The sequence below is a fragment of the Marmota marmota genome, unplaced genomic scaffold (assembly GCF_001458135.2).
Source record: "Marmota marmota marmota unplaced genomic scaffold, marMar, whole genome shotgun sequence".
In the NCBI taxonomy this organism is placed as follows: domain Eukaryota; kingdom Metazoa; phylum Chordata; class Mammalia; order Rodentia; family Sciuridae; genus Marmota; species Marmota marmota.
Window position 1 is genome coordinate 3,824,712 of NW_025999982.1, and position 14,529 is coordinate 3,839,240.

Genomic DNA, 14,529 nt, shown 5'->3' on the forward strand with positions numbered 1-14,529 from the left:
AATCCCCCCAAGCTTCCAACCTTTTAGGAATTCTGCTTTCCCTCCCAGCCCCAGGTTGCACGCAGCATCCTGGTCAAGGAGATGTCCTGGCACCCAACTCTGGGATGGAACATGTATTCACAGAATTAGGCCTCAGGAGACCCTGATACACAGAGCCACCACCAGCACTAGACCCTCTGAGCTGTATGCAGCCCCCATCCCCCTCCTCTGTGCTGGACTACAAGTCCAGGCCTGACCTGGTTCTGCCCCTACCTGGAGAGAGGGAAGACAGAAAGAGGAAGCCCTCGCCCAGGGCCTCATGCCCCCTTCCCTGAATCTCAGCTCTGAGCCAGGACAGAGTGGGAAAGGTGACAGAGTGGGGTCTCAATGATACTGCCCCAGAGCCTGGTTGGGCTGGAAAACAGACCCTTCCTTCCCAGACCAGCACGCCAGTCCTCCCTTTCCCCAGGCAGGAATAGGGCATGACACAATGAGGGGACCCGGTGGGAAAGGGTGCACCAGCCGCCCTCCAATACTCTACTGTCTAAAGAAGGGCCCTGAAGAAGTGCCGCGAAGGCCCCAAATCCCACCCCTCCGAGCTCAGAGCTGGAACTCCGACTTCCATCCTGACGCGGGCAGCAGAACTGCAGCGAACTTGAGCCCCTGCCTTTTGAGGGGCACACAGGCGGGGCGCACAGCTTGGCTCCCTGACACCCTCCACAATTCAGTGCAGCCGCAGGCACCGCGCGCAAGAACCCGCCCGGGCGCCGGGAGGCCCGGCCCAAGGCCTGCCTGGAGCTGGGGCCCGGCGGGCTCCTGGAGAGCGCGGGCCGGGAGTCCAAAGGGCGGCGGGGCCCGGGACTGGGCGCCCCGGGTACAAGTCCCGGGTGGCAGGCCCTCCAAACAGTGCGGTCTCAGGTGCCGGTGCGGACACCCGAAGCGCGAACCGACCGACAGGCGAAGGCACGGGGGACACAGTCTCCCGGCTTCCCTACTCCGCGGACCGACTCGTCCCGGTCGCGGGGGGGGGGGCGTAGGTGGGCGGGGCTTCCCGAGGAGATTTTCTCCCCCTTCCCTCTAAACTTCCCGGCACCCAGATCCGGGGCTCCAGCTCAGGGTGGACAATNCCGCCCCCCACTTCCCGGGGCCCCAGACCGGGCTCCGCCCTGGCGACTGCGCCCGCCCTGCCCGGACCCCGGTTTGTCTGGTTCTCCCCCGAGTGGCTTGTTTCTCGAATTTTCTCCCTTTCTCCCTCTTCCCGGACCGCCGGGGCCCTCCCTCTCGGCCCGCTCCTGGGGGCCCCCCGCGGGGGGCATCTCGACACTGCGCGCCCTCCGAGTTTCGGTAGGACCCGCGACGGCGGGGAGCAGGGGACTCTGGAGCGCCCGGGGCTGAGGCGGGAGCTGGGCGGGGAAGAGGCTTTCAGCCCGCCCTCCGGACCTCTCCCGCGCTGCGGACCCTCCCGCCCCCGACTCTCCGCGCGCGCCGAAGAACCACCGCTGCGCTTGGCCTGGCACGCTACTTTATTGGAGATGTGGGTACCTGATCCTCGTTACCCACCACTGCCCCCTCCTCCGAACCCGCCCCAGCTCCTCCGAGCCCTAGCTTGGTCCCAGAGGGGGTTAAAACAACACTGACTACTGCTCCCGGACAGGAAGTGACTGGGGCGCGGGGAGGAGGGGGGTGAAGCAGCGCAGGCGAGCTCCGCGACCAGATGTGCGGCTCCAACTCCAGATGTTCTTCATCTCCATCCCAGCCGCCGTCTGAGCTCCGCCCGCTTCGGCCAGTGCCAGGCTGGGGAGCGGACCGAGGTCACCGAAAGGCAGTGAGGGGTCAATCCCCGATAGGGGAGGGGCCTTTCGTGGGGGTTGTGGTGGAGGGACCGTTCCACCTTCCACTGAATCCTTTCTCCCACGCAGGCGAGCCCTGAAGGGCTGCTGGGGTCATTCGCAGGCCAGCTTCCCATCGAAACTGGAGAGGGCGATGGCGAAGGCCTGTAGGGCGCACAGCGGGTACCGGTAGTCTAGGGTGAAGGCGTCCTCTGCCACGCGTCCGAATTGCAGCACGATATAGTCCGCTGTGGATACAAGACGGTGGGGGCGGTCCCAGACCTCCTTGGACCCCCATCCTGGCAGACAATGCTCTTAACATAGGGAGAAGTCTCTTTCCCTTTGGAGCGCCAATCCTCAACCAACCTCCACCCATCTCTCCATATCTCATCCAACCAGCACCACTTGTACTTTACCCTCTGTCACTGTAAGCCCCCAGGGACAGGGGCCCTGCCTTATCTGCTGTGGCCCAGAGCCATGCTGAAGGAGGCACTTAATCAAGAGCAGGACGACCCTGTCAACCTTAACCAAGCCCAGAACCCTTCCTTCCCAATTCCTCTGTTGTCTTTAGACCCTATTTCTTCTTCATATCCTTGGTCCCCCAAGTCCCATGTTCTACCCCAGGCTCCCTTCCTTAACCAGTGCTCCCCCTCACCCACTCTCCCCTTGTGATCCCTGTTCCCAGCCCCAGTCTCAACACCTCCCCCAGCATCCATAGGGACAGGAAGTTGCTAAAAATACTCCCAAACCCTGGTCTGGTGGCAGACCAGGCTTCACCAGAAATGTGATCTGGAAAGCAGTCCCAAGGCCAGGGGACAGGTGACACTGGGCACATCCCCAGGATGCAGTGGGGGATGGGGAGTTGCTTAGTGTTGGCCTAACCCTGTGAACCTGGAGTCCTTTGGGAGACACTGTCCTATCCCTAAACTTCCTCACCCTAGTGGGGTCTTTTCCCCCAAGCTTGCAACAGGGCCGTTTTCACTTAATTGTTATCTTTTGACCTCAATTAAGACATACAGTGGGCACTAAGAAATGTTGGTTTAATATTCCCTGCTCCAAAAAGGCAACCGTCTTGAAGAGGGTTAAGAGCATGGGCACTGGAGACAGACTGTGAAGGTTCTAATCCCAGGTCTACCTCTTACTAGCTGTTTGAACTTGGGCAAGTTACTTAACTTCTCTGTGCCATAGTATTCTCATCTGCCAAATATAGATAATAATAGTACCTTCCTCATGGGGTTGAAAGGATATAATGATGCAATATCTGCAAAATCCCAAGAACAGTGTCTGGCACATAGAAAGCACTGTGTCATTTTGGTGAAATAAATTTTGAGGGCCAGTTTAATTGCCTGGAATAACTGAGAGACTGGGAAAAGGGCTGCCCTCTCTGAGCCTCAGCCCTCTCTTTGACCACAAAGGGGTTGGGCTCTTGGTGGTTTTCAAACTCCAGCAGCTCAACGCTCCGTTCAACACAGTCTTACCCAGAATGTCCCAGAACCTACCCCAGAGTTCTGGTCAATGCTTGAACAAGAACTTGGAACAGTAAACCTCAAGACAGCTGCGTGCAACATCTGAGGTTCCTGGGAGTGCAACGTGACTGCCCGTGGAGGAGAGTGACCATGCTGGATATTTCAGCTACAGGCTTGAGAGTGAGAGCCAGGCTAATATGTAGAGGGAGAGGCCTGGGCGGGGGTCCTGGTCCTAGGGATGCTGGGGAACAACCTGACCTGGCCTGCAGATACTTACGGTCATCAGAATGGATGATCTGGAAGTTCTTTACCGAGGCCTGAGTGACCCGGCCTTGAAAGTTGAGTGTGTAAGAGCCACTGTCTTCATTCCAGACAGGTGGCTTGTTGTGCAGCTCGATGAGACTCTCCAGGGTCTTGTTCTGCCAGCGTATCAGCAGCCCATCACTGGCCTGGGAGCCAGGGGTGAGGTAGGGGAGAGCAGACAGGGAGAGGATGGTTAGAGCTGGCCGGGATAGCTTGGTGCTGACCCTGGCAAGCCACAGGTGTGCAGGCTGGCCATTGATGTCCAATCAGGGCGTTTTAGAGCATGCTTGGCACCGGCAGGGTCCTAGTGGCCAGGGTGCACATCCGTGAGAATGGGGTATGTCTAAGGGGGTGCCCAAGTAGAGGGCTGGAGACTGGAAAAGGGCCCCTGGCACCCAGGGGCTGTGTGCCATTGGTGCCTGAGGGTCCTCGGAGATGGCCACAGGCTGCCATCCATTACGGGGATAAACCGAATGTTCTAGAACCTTCCAGGAGAGCACAGTTGAGCTTGGTAAGATGGACAGGTAGACAGTGGCCAAAAAGAATGTCCTTGGAGGAGAGTTTCTGAAAGGAAGGAGCAGCCTCTGTAGGACAGTGCTTGTGAGATGGTCCTTTCCCAGTGTCCTTGTCACCTATTCGGGGTTCAAGATCATCTCTTACAAGGAGACTTCCGAACCCCACATGGAATTTAAGCACCTCATCCCTGAGTCCCTGTGGCTTCTTGCTCTTATGCTCCCTCTACAGCACTGAAACAGACAGACCTGGACACCCTGTTGTTGGAACAGGGTGCCTCACTCTCTTTCCCAGAGGCCTCTTGTGAGGATTCAGTAGGTTAACAGCACTTGGAGTGTTAGAGCACAGAGTGTTGTTTTAAATAAATAGATTATTTACTGAGCAGTCAAACCACTGTGTTGCATTTGGATCTCTGGTACCCGGCACAGAGCATGCGTTTAATAAATGATTGCAGGATGAGTAAACTGCACATTTGGTTTTTACCAAGCCCAAACTAGATGTGTGTGTTGACCCCAGGCACAGAGGGGCAGCTGTGGGACCCATGCGCTGAGAACCTCAAGATGGAGCCTCTCACGGCTTGTGCCCCACAGCTCAGCCTGGCCTGGCTATGGCCTGGCTCTGTAGCAGGAGAGGATGTGGAGGGATCAGCTGACAGGGGTATTACTTTTCATTGTAAATGAGTAAAGTGACATCAGTATCCTGTGAGTATGGTACAAGCCAATCACTCTGAAATCCTGGACTCACCAATTTGTAGAGCTCAGGAGCAGAGCCCAGAATTGGCAATCTCCAGGAAACCTCTCCCCCCAGGCCCACACAAAACAATCTCTGCTTTTAAAAATATGCCATGTCATGCCTTTGCTCAAAACCCTTCCATGGCTTCCTTTCTTCTCTCAGCAAAAAACCAGTTAGGCACCTATCTCCCTGTAGGCCCTCTCTGCCCTCATCCTCACCTCTGACCTCAGGTCACTCCAGCCAGCTAGCCACTCCTCAAAGCAGGCACCCTGTGCCTCAGGGCCTTTGCACTGGCTCTTTAGATGCCCTTCCCCCAGATATCTGCTGACTTGCTCCTTCACCTTCCAGAGTGCTTAGATCTCATCTTAATGAGGCCCTCTCCAACAATCATATTTGATATTGAAAACTTAACACCCACACTTGCTATCTCCCTTTTTTCCACTATCATGCTCATTTATCTCAGTTATCGTCTAGTGGCTGCTTCCTTCCACCACAATGCCAGCTTCCAGGGGCACTTCTTTGTTTTGTCCACGGATGCCTTCCAGGTACCTAGAATGCTCCATGCCACTGCTCCATGCTCCATGCTATCTGTCAACTCTGTGAATATGAGTGGACGATTTGATAACACTTTGGAAAACTCTGTGTGGTCCTGTCAGTGAATTCAATTACAAAGAACCTGGATTCATTTCACAGTTGCAGAAGGAGTTTGTGCAGAGGTTGGTGTGTGTGTCAGCGGATTGGGTGCTGGGTCCCTTCCTCCCTGTTTCCCCAGAGGGGGCCACATAGGGAACAAGACCTTCCAGGGCCAGGGGCCAGGGGATGCTGGGCTCACATTTCGGGGTCGGATGGGGACCCTCTCGTTTTCTGTATTCATGCCAGGAATGATGACCGTCATGCGCCGGGGACCTCGGAAGCCCAACACGTTGGTTTCCTGGGAGGGAGATGCCCATTAGGCCGGCCCCCTGCACGAGGAGGAGCCTGGCAGGGGACAGGAGGAGTTCTCACATAGATCACAGCTGCCAGCTCCTGGCGAAGGCTCCCCAGGTCAGTGCTGCTTCCTCCCCGCTGTGGGTTCTGCCCGTTGTCAAAGACGGTGAAGCGGTTCCCTAGGAGGTTGGACCTGCAAGCAAGGTGGACCTGGAGGCCAGGCTGGAGGCATTCCACATCCTGCCCCACAGCCTTCAAGTTTGGAGAGCAAGGTGGCTTTTTTTAGGACTGAGAAATTCATGACCCTACCCCAGGTCTCCCTCTCTTCCTATAGCTGAATCTATAGGAAGACTGAGCAGTATTCAAATCCCAGCTTCCTCTTTTACACTGGCTGTGTGACCTTAGGCAGACAACTTAACCTCTCCAAGCATCAACTTTTCTATCTAGAAAATGGACATCACGACCATATTTCCCTGGCTGGGTGCAGAGGCCCACAGCTATGATCCCAGCCACTCAGGAGGCTGAGGTGGGAGGAGAGCCTGTGCCAAAATTTTTAAAAGGGCTGTGAATGTGGCTCAATAGTAAAGTGCCCCTTAGTTCAATCCCCAGTACCACACACACACACACAAAATAAATAAATGAATGAATATCTCCCCTCCTTTTGTTGATAAAAGGATGAAATGACTTAATATCTGGAAGTTGCTTAGGTTATGCCTGCTGCGTTCCTAGGCCTTATGTAAGTTTTTGTGAAATGCATAAACAAGCAACAAGGCCTCACTTCCCAGTGCCCCCCTCCACACTTGTGGCCAGGGTGGATGAGCAGCTTAAGGCCTTTGTGCGCTTTCCTTCACCCAGGGATGCTGGTTGAGTGGCTACTGTAGACCAGGTGCTGGACATTCAGCCACTAACAGGACAGGGTGGTCCCTTGCCCTCCTGGAGCCAATGCCCTGCTCCAAGCGAGGAGCAGGGGTGTGGACGTCACCTGGGGACTCACTAGAAAAAGGAGTGCCTGGGGCTCACCCCAAACGCCCTGAACCGTGGGGCCACTGCTAGCCACAGTGGTACGGCCCCCTAGTGACCTGACCGCCCCAGCCCCAGGAAGCCAACCCACCTCAGTTTCCCAATGAAATTCTCCCCTCCTCTGGACAGGTTGGTAGGGTCGCTGGAGATGAGGTAATTGGCGGTCTTGCTCCGCTTGCGTTTCCTGCCAGCCAAGAGGAACACCTGGGAGGGGTGAGGGCAGAGGATGAAGGGAGGACAGGGCGCCTGGGGACAGCGAGAAGGCCCATCCGATCCCGGCCCCGACCCTCCCTCGGCCAGCTCTCCCTCCTGCCCACCTTCCTGTCGGCGTCCAGGTGCAGGAAGTAGGAAGGGTACATGCCCTTGTCCATGCCCCTCTTGTCCCGGGTCAGCCGGCAGCGCACCGTCCGGCCCTGGGGCGCGGGCCGCAGCACGAAGGTCTGGGGATCGTCCACCTGCAGCGGTGGGGACGGCGCCCGCTCCTCCTTCTGGGTGGGCAGAGGGTGGCTCAGCCCCGGGCCAGCGCCCCCTCAGCAGGTCCCGGGCGCTGGGACGAGGGCAGAGAGGGCGGGACCACTCACCGCTTTCTGTGCGGGGAGAAGAGTCCAGATGGAGCAGCGGGACCAGAGCCAGGACCCACCGCCCGGTCCCTGAGCCCCGCGCACCGCGGCGCCGGGGCTTCGTGCTTCCTTGTTATCTGACTTAGCTTGTGGCTCAGAGCCCAGCCCCTGGAGCTGGACGGCGTGGTGGGTTCAAATCCTGGGTCACCACCAAACGCCTGTCCTGTTGATCGTCCCCTTTCCTTTTTTCACATTAACTGTGTAACAGGGAACTAGTACCAAGGCTTCAGGGAGACACATCTCACACGGTGGGGTGAAATTCCAGTCAGCGCCCTCATGAACCACAAAGGATCTGGGATATATATTTATTATTACTATTATTATTATCATTTTGTTACTGGGGATTGATTGGACCCATGGGTGCCTAACCACTGAGCCACATCCCCAACCCCCTTTTTAAAACTTTTATTTTGAGACAGGGTCTCATTAAGTTGCTTAGGGCCTCACTAAATTGCTGAGGCTGGGTTTGAACTTGCAATCCTCCTGCCTTCGGCCTCCTGAAGAGCTGGGATTACAGGTGTGCACCATCAAGCCTGGTTATCAGAGACTTTAGACAGATCTTCCCTCGTGAGGACACTGCATCAGAGGGGTGAACCGAGGCTGAATGGAAGCACGGCTGTGTCCTCCCCGTGGTGGCAGCACTGTCCATGGGTTAGCTGCTGCCATTATTGGTAGCATAGAGCAAACACTCAGTGGATCTAGTAACCCACTTCCCAGATGGCCCCAGTGATTCCTGCCTCCTAGTATTTATATTCTTCTTTAGTCTCCTCCCACAGTGTGTCAGGGTTGGTCTTTGTGACCAATAAAGTATGGCAGAAGTGAAGGTGAGTCACCTGCAAGCTGGGTCACATAAGATATTTTGGCCTCTGCCTGCCTTTTTTTTGTTGGGCTCTGGGAGAAGTCGACTGCCATATCATGAAAATAGCAGCACCGGGGAGAGCTCAAGTGGAGAGGAACAGAGGCCTCCACCCAACACCACGACAGTGAATCATTGTGGAAGTACACTGTCCACTTCCAGGCCAGCTCTGGAGGACCACAGCTCCTGCTGACACCTTGACTGCAACCTTATGCCAGACCCTGTGCCAGAACTGCCCTGCCAACCCCCTCCCATATTTCTAACTCCCAGAGACTGCATAGAAAATAAATATTTCTTGTTTGAAGACACAAAGTTTTGGGGAAATTTGTTACATGGCAATACCTAGCTAATACATGAATGTGTGAATATGCTCACTTTGCTCTTGGGAAAACTCCCAATAACATTCAGTTACATAAGGCCCTAGGGTGGGCTGGTGGCCCCATAATGGTCACTTCTGTTCTCACAGACCTGGTGCCCTTTGTCTTCATGTTCTATCGGAGGGGATCCAAGATTCTAAGCCTAACTTGATGGAACATCAGGGAGAAAACAGACTACCACCATGGTGTGTGCACTTGAGGATTAAATGCTCTGCGTAACCCACTCAGAAGCCCGGGTGTGCCATGGCTGGCCATTTCTAGTGAGGGCAGTTTTGCCCTGTGTGAGGTGAGTGTGGTGGAACAGTGGGCCCTTAGCCAGAGGGCAAACAACCTTTGACTCTCCACTCCATCCTGCTTCAGAAGAAACTCGGGAAACACAAGACTATGTTTGGTATGTGATGTGGAGAAAGCCAGAACTTATTCAAATACTTCCACAGCTGTGAATTTCAAGGGCCTACTGCATTGAAGGCTATTCTGCAATTATACTGCCCCTGGGAGATAATAAATTGGCCTTTCAGTTTATACATCAGCATCTGGCCATCTTGACCTGACCACTCCCGCACAAACTAATAAACCCACAAAGCTAAGACCGGGGCCATACCCTTGCCATGCTCTCTCCACTTGTGTAAACCTGTTCCTCAAAGACTTTCATCTTTCATCACTTTTTTTTTTTTTTTTTTTGCTGTTGTTAAACCTCCCTCTCCTCTTCACTCCAGCTGAAATGTATTGGTACCTGAGTTCTGTTTGTGGGCAGGGGCAATATCCAAAGTATTTAACAACCTGTTCTGCTTGTGGAGAATGCCCAGTCCCTGGTAAGCTTGGAGGAGAAGCTTGGAGGCCCAGGATAACCAGGTGTTAACTCTTTAGTTGCTGGATTGTTTAGATGGTGGGAGGTCCTGGGGAGGGAACTCAGAGCAACAGGGTGGAAATAACTGGTACAGCCAGTTGACTGTCAGCTGCTCCACGTGCCCGAAGGTGTGTACTGATGTGTCCCTCTGCCTGTGTGCTCACCTTCTTTGAACTGAAAAATGTGTGTCTCTTCACAAGGCCCTATGGAGACATCTCTGTCTGTGTGTTGGCAAAGGGGAGGCCTCAGTCACCAGATGACATAAAGCCTTTGGGTGACCAGTCCTAGCCTGGTGACCCCACAAATGCCTCCCCTGTTCTTAGAAGCCTGATGTCCTTTGTCCTTGTATCCTGTCCCAAGGTGGGGGACAAGATTCTAACTCCGAGTGGACCTAAGACCCCAACCCACAAGGCTCCACGCTCTAGGGCCCCAAGTCCAGGACCTGCCACTCCTCCCTGAAGGGTCCTTGGCCCTCCCTCGCTGGGCTCTAACCTTCTTGCCTCTTCCTTTGGCTTTGCCCTTCTGATTGCTGTTCTTGGGTACTGCGGTTGCCACCTCTTCCTCCTCTTCTTCCTCCTTGCCCTCCTCTGCTGGGCCTTTGGGCAGCCCTGGGCATGAGGGAAAATGGCTGTGAACTCCTTACCCTAGTTGTCTGAGGCCTTCCAACACCCTGGGGCTCACTTGGACCCTCCCCACAACAAGAAGGTCCGCCCCATGTTATTATCAGAGCCTCAGAAAGCCTGAGACACTTGCCTGGGACCACACAGCTCTCAAAGTGGGTGATCAAGAAGCACCCTAAATTTTCTGACTCTCAAACCCACACTTGTCACCTGTGCTGTACCACATGACATAAATGTTACCAGCTGCCCACCTCTGGGACCGCCTCAAGATGTCATGGCACCAGAGGCCACTGCTACCCACCTTTCTTCTTCAAAGCTTTCTCCGCTGGGCCATCTCCCCCAACTAGAAACATGGCGGCTGGGTTCTTCTTCCTCACTCTGGCTGGACTCTCTGAGGGGTCCTTGTCAGCCTCTTCAGACCCTGCATAGTGAGCAGGCTAAAGGGTCACAACCCCCACCACATCACAATCCCCTGCACCTCCTTGGGTGGGCTCACCTTTCTTCTTTGTCTTTCTGATCCTGGTCCCCTCCCCAGCTTCCTTCTTAATGCGAAGAGGTTTACGAGGGGCGTCAGGGCTTCCAAGGTCCCCTGGAAATGGAAGATGGGGGCTAGGAAAAGAAGGTGCTTCACGGGGCTGAAGAACTTTCCTCTTCCTTCCTCCAGTTCCTGAGGCCTGACGGGGGCCTGCAGCCTTCTGCTAGTCTATGTCCCCAACCCCCCAGTTCAAAGAAGCAAAAACTAGGAGCCTAACAAGTTACCACATGAATAGATTAAAGCATGTACACACACACACACACACACACACACACACACACACACACACACCAGGCCCTTTACCTGAGCTCCTGAATCCTGCTGTCCCACCTTCTCCAGGAAACCAGCTCAGGCCGGAATCCCTAGTCCTCTGATTCTCCCCAGAGATCCAGGGTTCTTACTGTTCTAACTGCCCGATCCCATGTGGGTCAGACTCCAGGCACCTTCAGGCTGAGGCACCCAGGCCAGGAAGCCATGGCAGCATTTATTGATTGATTTTTTTGGGGGGGCCATTGGGGGATGGAACTCAGGGGCACTCAACCACTGAGCCACATCCTCAGCCCTTTTTTGTATTTTATTTAGAGACAGGGTCTCACTGAGTTGCTTAGGGCCTTGCTATGTTGCTGAGGCTGGCTTTGAACTCACGATCCTCCTGCCTCAACCTCGGAGCCACTAGATTCACATGCATGTGCTAAGGTGTCTGGGTCATTGATTTCTTTTTACTGCTATCACTTTGATACTTTTATAAAACATTACAACCCTCATTCACATTGAGTTAAGAAAAAAAAAAAAAACAGGGCTGGGGCTGTGCCTCAGAGGTAGAGAGCTTACTTAGCATGTGTGAGGCACTGGGTTGGAGCCTCAGCACCACATAAAAATAAGCAAATAAAATAAAGGCATTGTGTCCATCTACAACTACAATTTATTTTTTTAATGAGTATCCTGGGCAGGGGCCAGGGTAGGGGTGTGTGTGTGGGAGCACATAATGATCTATATCCTTAAGGACTGTGGGGGAAGAAACTCTGAGGAAGAACCCTCCTGTGAAGCTTCTAGTCACATTTGAGGTTCAGCCTGCATGCAGGTGAGCCCCAGCCCTCAGGCTAGCCCACATTTGCTTGCCTCTGTCCACAACTCAGTACCCACCCCTTGGGCCCTGGGCCTTGGACCTCCTTTCCTTCCTGTCTGCAGAAGCCTTCTTTGGGTGTTTCTTAGCAGACAGAGGGGTCCTCTCTTTCTTTCCTTCTTCCTCCTCCTCCTCCTGGTCTTCCTCTTCATCCGCCTCTTCCTCATCTGTAGATAGAACTTCCTCATAATGGGGGCTGGGGCTGGGGTGTGCCCCCCTTCCCAGATTGCTGGGAAGGGGTGAATGGGCACCTTGAGGTCCGGGACAGGAGGCGCGCTGGCACCTTCCTGGAAGAATGAGGGGGGCCTCCAAATCCCCAGGTTTTCAGGTCGGGAGGGTGGGCTTTGGCTGCAGGATGCTCTTCTGGGAAACAAGCCCTTCTAACTGCAAGCCCTTCCTGACTCCCTTCCCTTCCTCTCTGTCTTCCCATTTCCCTTTCTCCACTCCCCTCTCACTGGGTCCTCCTCTTTGTCCTTGTCCCACTCTTCCTGAACCCCCAGTCAGTGCCATTTGGGCTACTTCTGGCTCCTAGCTGTTGCTTAAGGCGAAACTCTTAACCTTTGCGGGTCTCAGTTTCCCTGTCTGTAAAATGGGGAAAATAATAAGAGAATCAACCTCCGGAGGTGGGTGCTTAGCACCTCACGGGCTCCAAGTCAAAGCCAGAGCACAGAAGGCGGTTTTCACTTGTCTTCTGGGGTGCTCCCGCCCAGCCCCTCCCCTCACCAACCCTCCCTCACCAACCCTCCCCTCCAGTCCTCTCACCGTCCTCGGACTTTGGGGCCCGGGCTACCAGGAAAGTTTCCCGGGGATCGCGCTTCTTGGCCTCGGGGTCCCTGAGGAACTTGGCGTAGACCGTGGGCTCCGGGGTGGCCTCCTCGCGTGGCCTCTGCCTCCGCCCAGCTGGGCCGAGACACGGGGCTCAGAGTCGAGGCGCTGGGTGTCCAGCGCGGGCTCCCGGATGCCATTCCCACCTGCGGCAGCTTCCCCGCTGCCTCTGGTCTCCGGGTCCCCTGTCCCCCCACCCCTCGCCTCCCCAGCGCGTCTCGGCCCCGCCCACCTGCCAGCCTCCGCGGCTTGGAGCCCGGGGCGCCGGGGGACTCGGGGGTCTCGGGCTTCTTCTTCCTTAACTTGGGTCCGGGGGCCGATCTCTGTGCAACGGGGGTCAAGAGGCGGCGAGGAGGGAAAGGGGGGCTCAGGGGCTGCCCATCACCCGCTAATCCCTTGAGCCGCCAGAAATAACCGCGGATTATCCCGAGGGGACTGCAGCCCCTTCCTGGGGTGCCGAGGGACTGCGGTCCAAGGCCACTTCCAGGGCCACGGCCCCGCGCCTCCCCGACGCCGCCTACTCCGCAGAGCTCTCCGCTCCCCCCCGCCGAAACTCCAGATTGGGACCCCCACAGACGGCGGAGGGCGGCCCCCCACCGCCCCGCCTGCTCGGTTTACCTCGACGGGGCTTCCCTCGGTCCCCTTCCTGGGGGGGGCGACATACCTGCTTGGCGCGCCGCTGCACCTGGGGGCTTGGGCCGTCCTCCTCATGCCCGCTGAGGGTGGCAAAGGGATCGGACCGTCACTGTCCCTTTCCTCCCACCGCCGCCCCTCCACCTGGCCCCGGGGTCAGCGCGGGCTGCGGGGCTCCCACCTGTCCGAGGCCCACACCTCTCGGAGGGTGTCGTCCTGCAGCGGCATGGCGCTCTGCCTCCGCACCCCGCTCTGGGCGCCCGGCCGCGGCACCTCCCCTGCCACCCGCTAATCTCGGCTCAGCTTCACCCCACCTCACGCTGCAGCCCCGTGGGAGGGGCTCCGGCCACCAGGCCCCCTCCCACCGGTCCCGGCCGCCGAGCCCAGAGGCCGGAGAGGCCGAGCTCCCTCGTTTTCTGAGACCCCAGCAGCCTAAAAACCTAGGTGCCCCCCACTCAGGAGCTTTGGGTTCAAGGGGCCGATTTGTAATTTGTCAGTGATCAATTCGGCCAACCAGGACAATATTGGACCAGATCCTGTGTTTATCTTTATTTCTCATAAAAAAACAAGAACAAGGGCTGGGGCTGGGGCTCAGTGGGAGGGCGCTCACCTAACACGTGCGAGGCCCTGGGTTGGATCCTCAGCACCACATAAAAATAAATAAATAAAATAAACGTATTGTGTCCATCTACAACTAAAAAAAAATTTAAAAATAAGAACAAGGATTTGCAAGTATTTAATATATGATTTCCAGAAGCATGTGTATGATTGTGCCTATGTTGGGGTGTAAACCTATTTTTTTTTTTTCTGATAGGGGACATGTCTTTCTTAAAGAGTTGGAGTCCAGGGATAATATTGGTGAGATTAATGTCGTGGGAGAGGTTTGGTTAAGTGCTGAGAAAGCTGAGGAGGGGCCCAATCAAAGGTCCCAGAAATTTTCTGAAGACTAATTAAAAGGGGGGGAGCTGGGGTTGTGGCTCAGTGGTGCAGTATTTGCCTGGAGTGCCAAGCCCTGGGTTCGATCCTCAGCACCACATAAAAATAAATAAACAAAATAAAGCTTTTTATTTTTTTAAAGCATATATTAAAAAAAAAAAAAAATCTACCAGGAAAGGGCACAGCAAGACACAGACTTGGCTGTGTGCTTAAAGGTGTAGGTAGCGATAGGGGGAGGCAGCCATCTCAGGCGTGGGTAAGTGCTGAACCCAAGCCCTGAGCCCTGCCCCTGAAAAGCTAAGCATCCTTGGGTGAGATACTTGGCCTCTCTGAGTCTCCATTTCCTCCTTTGTAAATGGATTTTATAGTACCAGCCTGGTAGTGAAAT

At 55.3% G+C, this 14,529-nt stretch overlaps 1 protein-coding gene, 1 long non-coding RNA gene and 1 other non-coding gene across 4 annotated transcripts; 1 reads left to right on the forward strand and 2 right to left on the reverse strand.

The window, feature by feature from the left end:
- Nucleotides 1–1,112: 1,112 nt before the first annotated feature.
- On the forward strand, nt 1,113–8,551 carry LOC125617425. The gene is made up of 4 exons (XR_007348410.1): nt 1,113–1,513; nt 1,899–5,538; nt 5,702–5,866; nt 8,174–8,551. It is a non-coding gene; the product is annotated as an uncharacterized LOC125617425 (long non-coding RNA).
- On the reverse strand, nt 1,485–13,477 carry Tulp1 (TUB like protein 1). 2 transcript variants are annotated; one of them, XR_007348409.1, is made up of 16 exons: nt 13,387–13,477; nt 13,237–13,288; nt 12,805–12,895; nt 12,510–12,647; nt 11,768–11,914; nt 10,586–10,678; nt 10,391–10,510; nt 9,962–10,077; nt 7,351–7,356; nt 7,087–7,257; nt 6,861–6,973; nt 5,828–5,942; nt 5,655–5,753; nt 3,552–3,723; nt 1,871–2,056; nt 1,485–1,773 (listed from the first exon to the last, which is right to left on the reverse strand). XR_007348409.1 is itself a non-coding variant. In XM_015487601.2 (15 exons), exons 1-15 carry the CDS (start codon nt 13,431–13,433, stop codon nt 1,923–1,925), a joined length of 1,614 nt encoding a protein of 537 aa, XP_015343087.1. In that variant the 5' UTR covers nt 13,434–13,477; the 3' UTR covers nt 1,485–1,922. The 2 variants fall into 2 exon arrangements, 1 of the variants encoding a protein (XP_015343087.1); XM_015487601.2 differs by having other exon boundaries at nt 1,485–2,056.
- LOC125617567 lies at nt 7,576–7,681 on the reverse strand. Its single transcript, XR_007348604.1, has one exon. It is a non-coding gene; the product is annotated as a small nucleolar RNA U13 (small nucleolar RNA).
- Nucleotides 13,478–14,529: the final 1,052 nt, after the last annotated feature.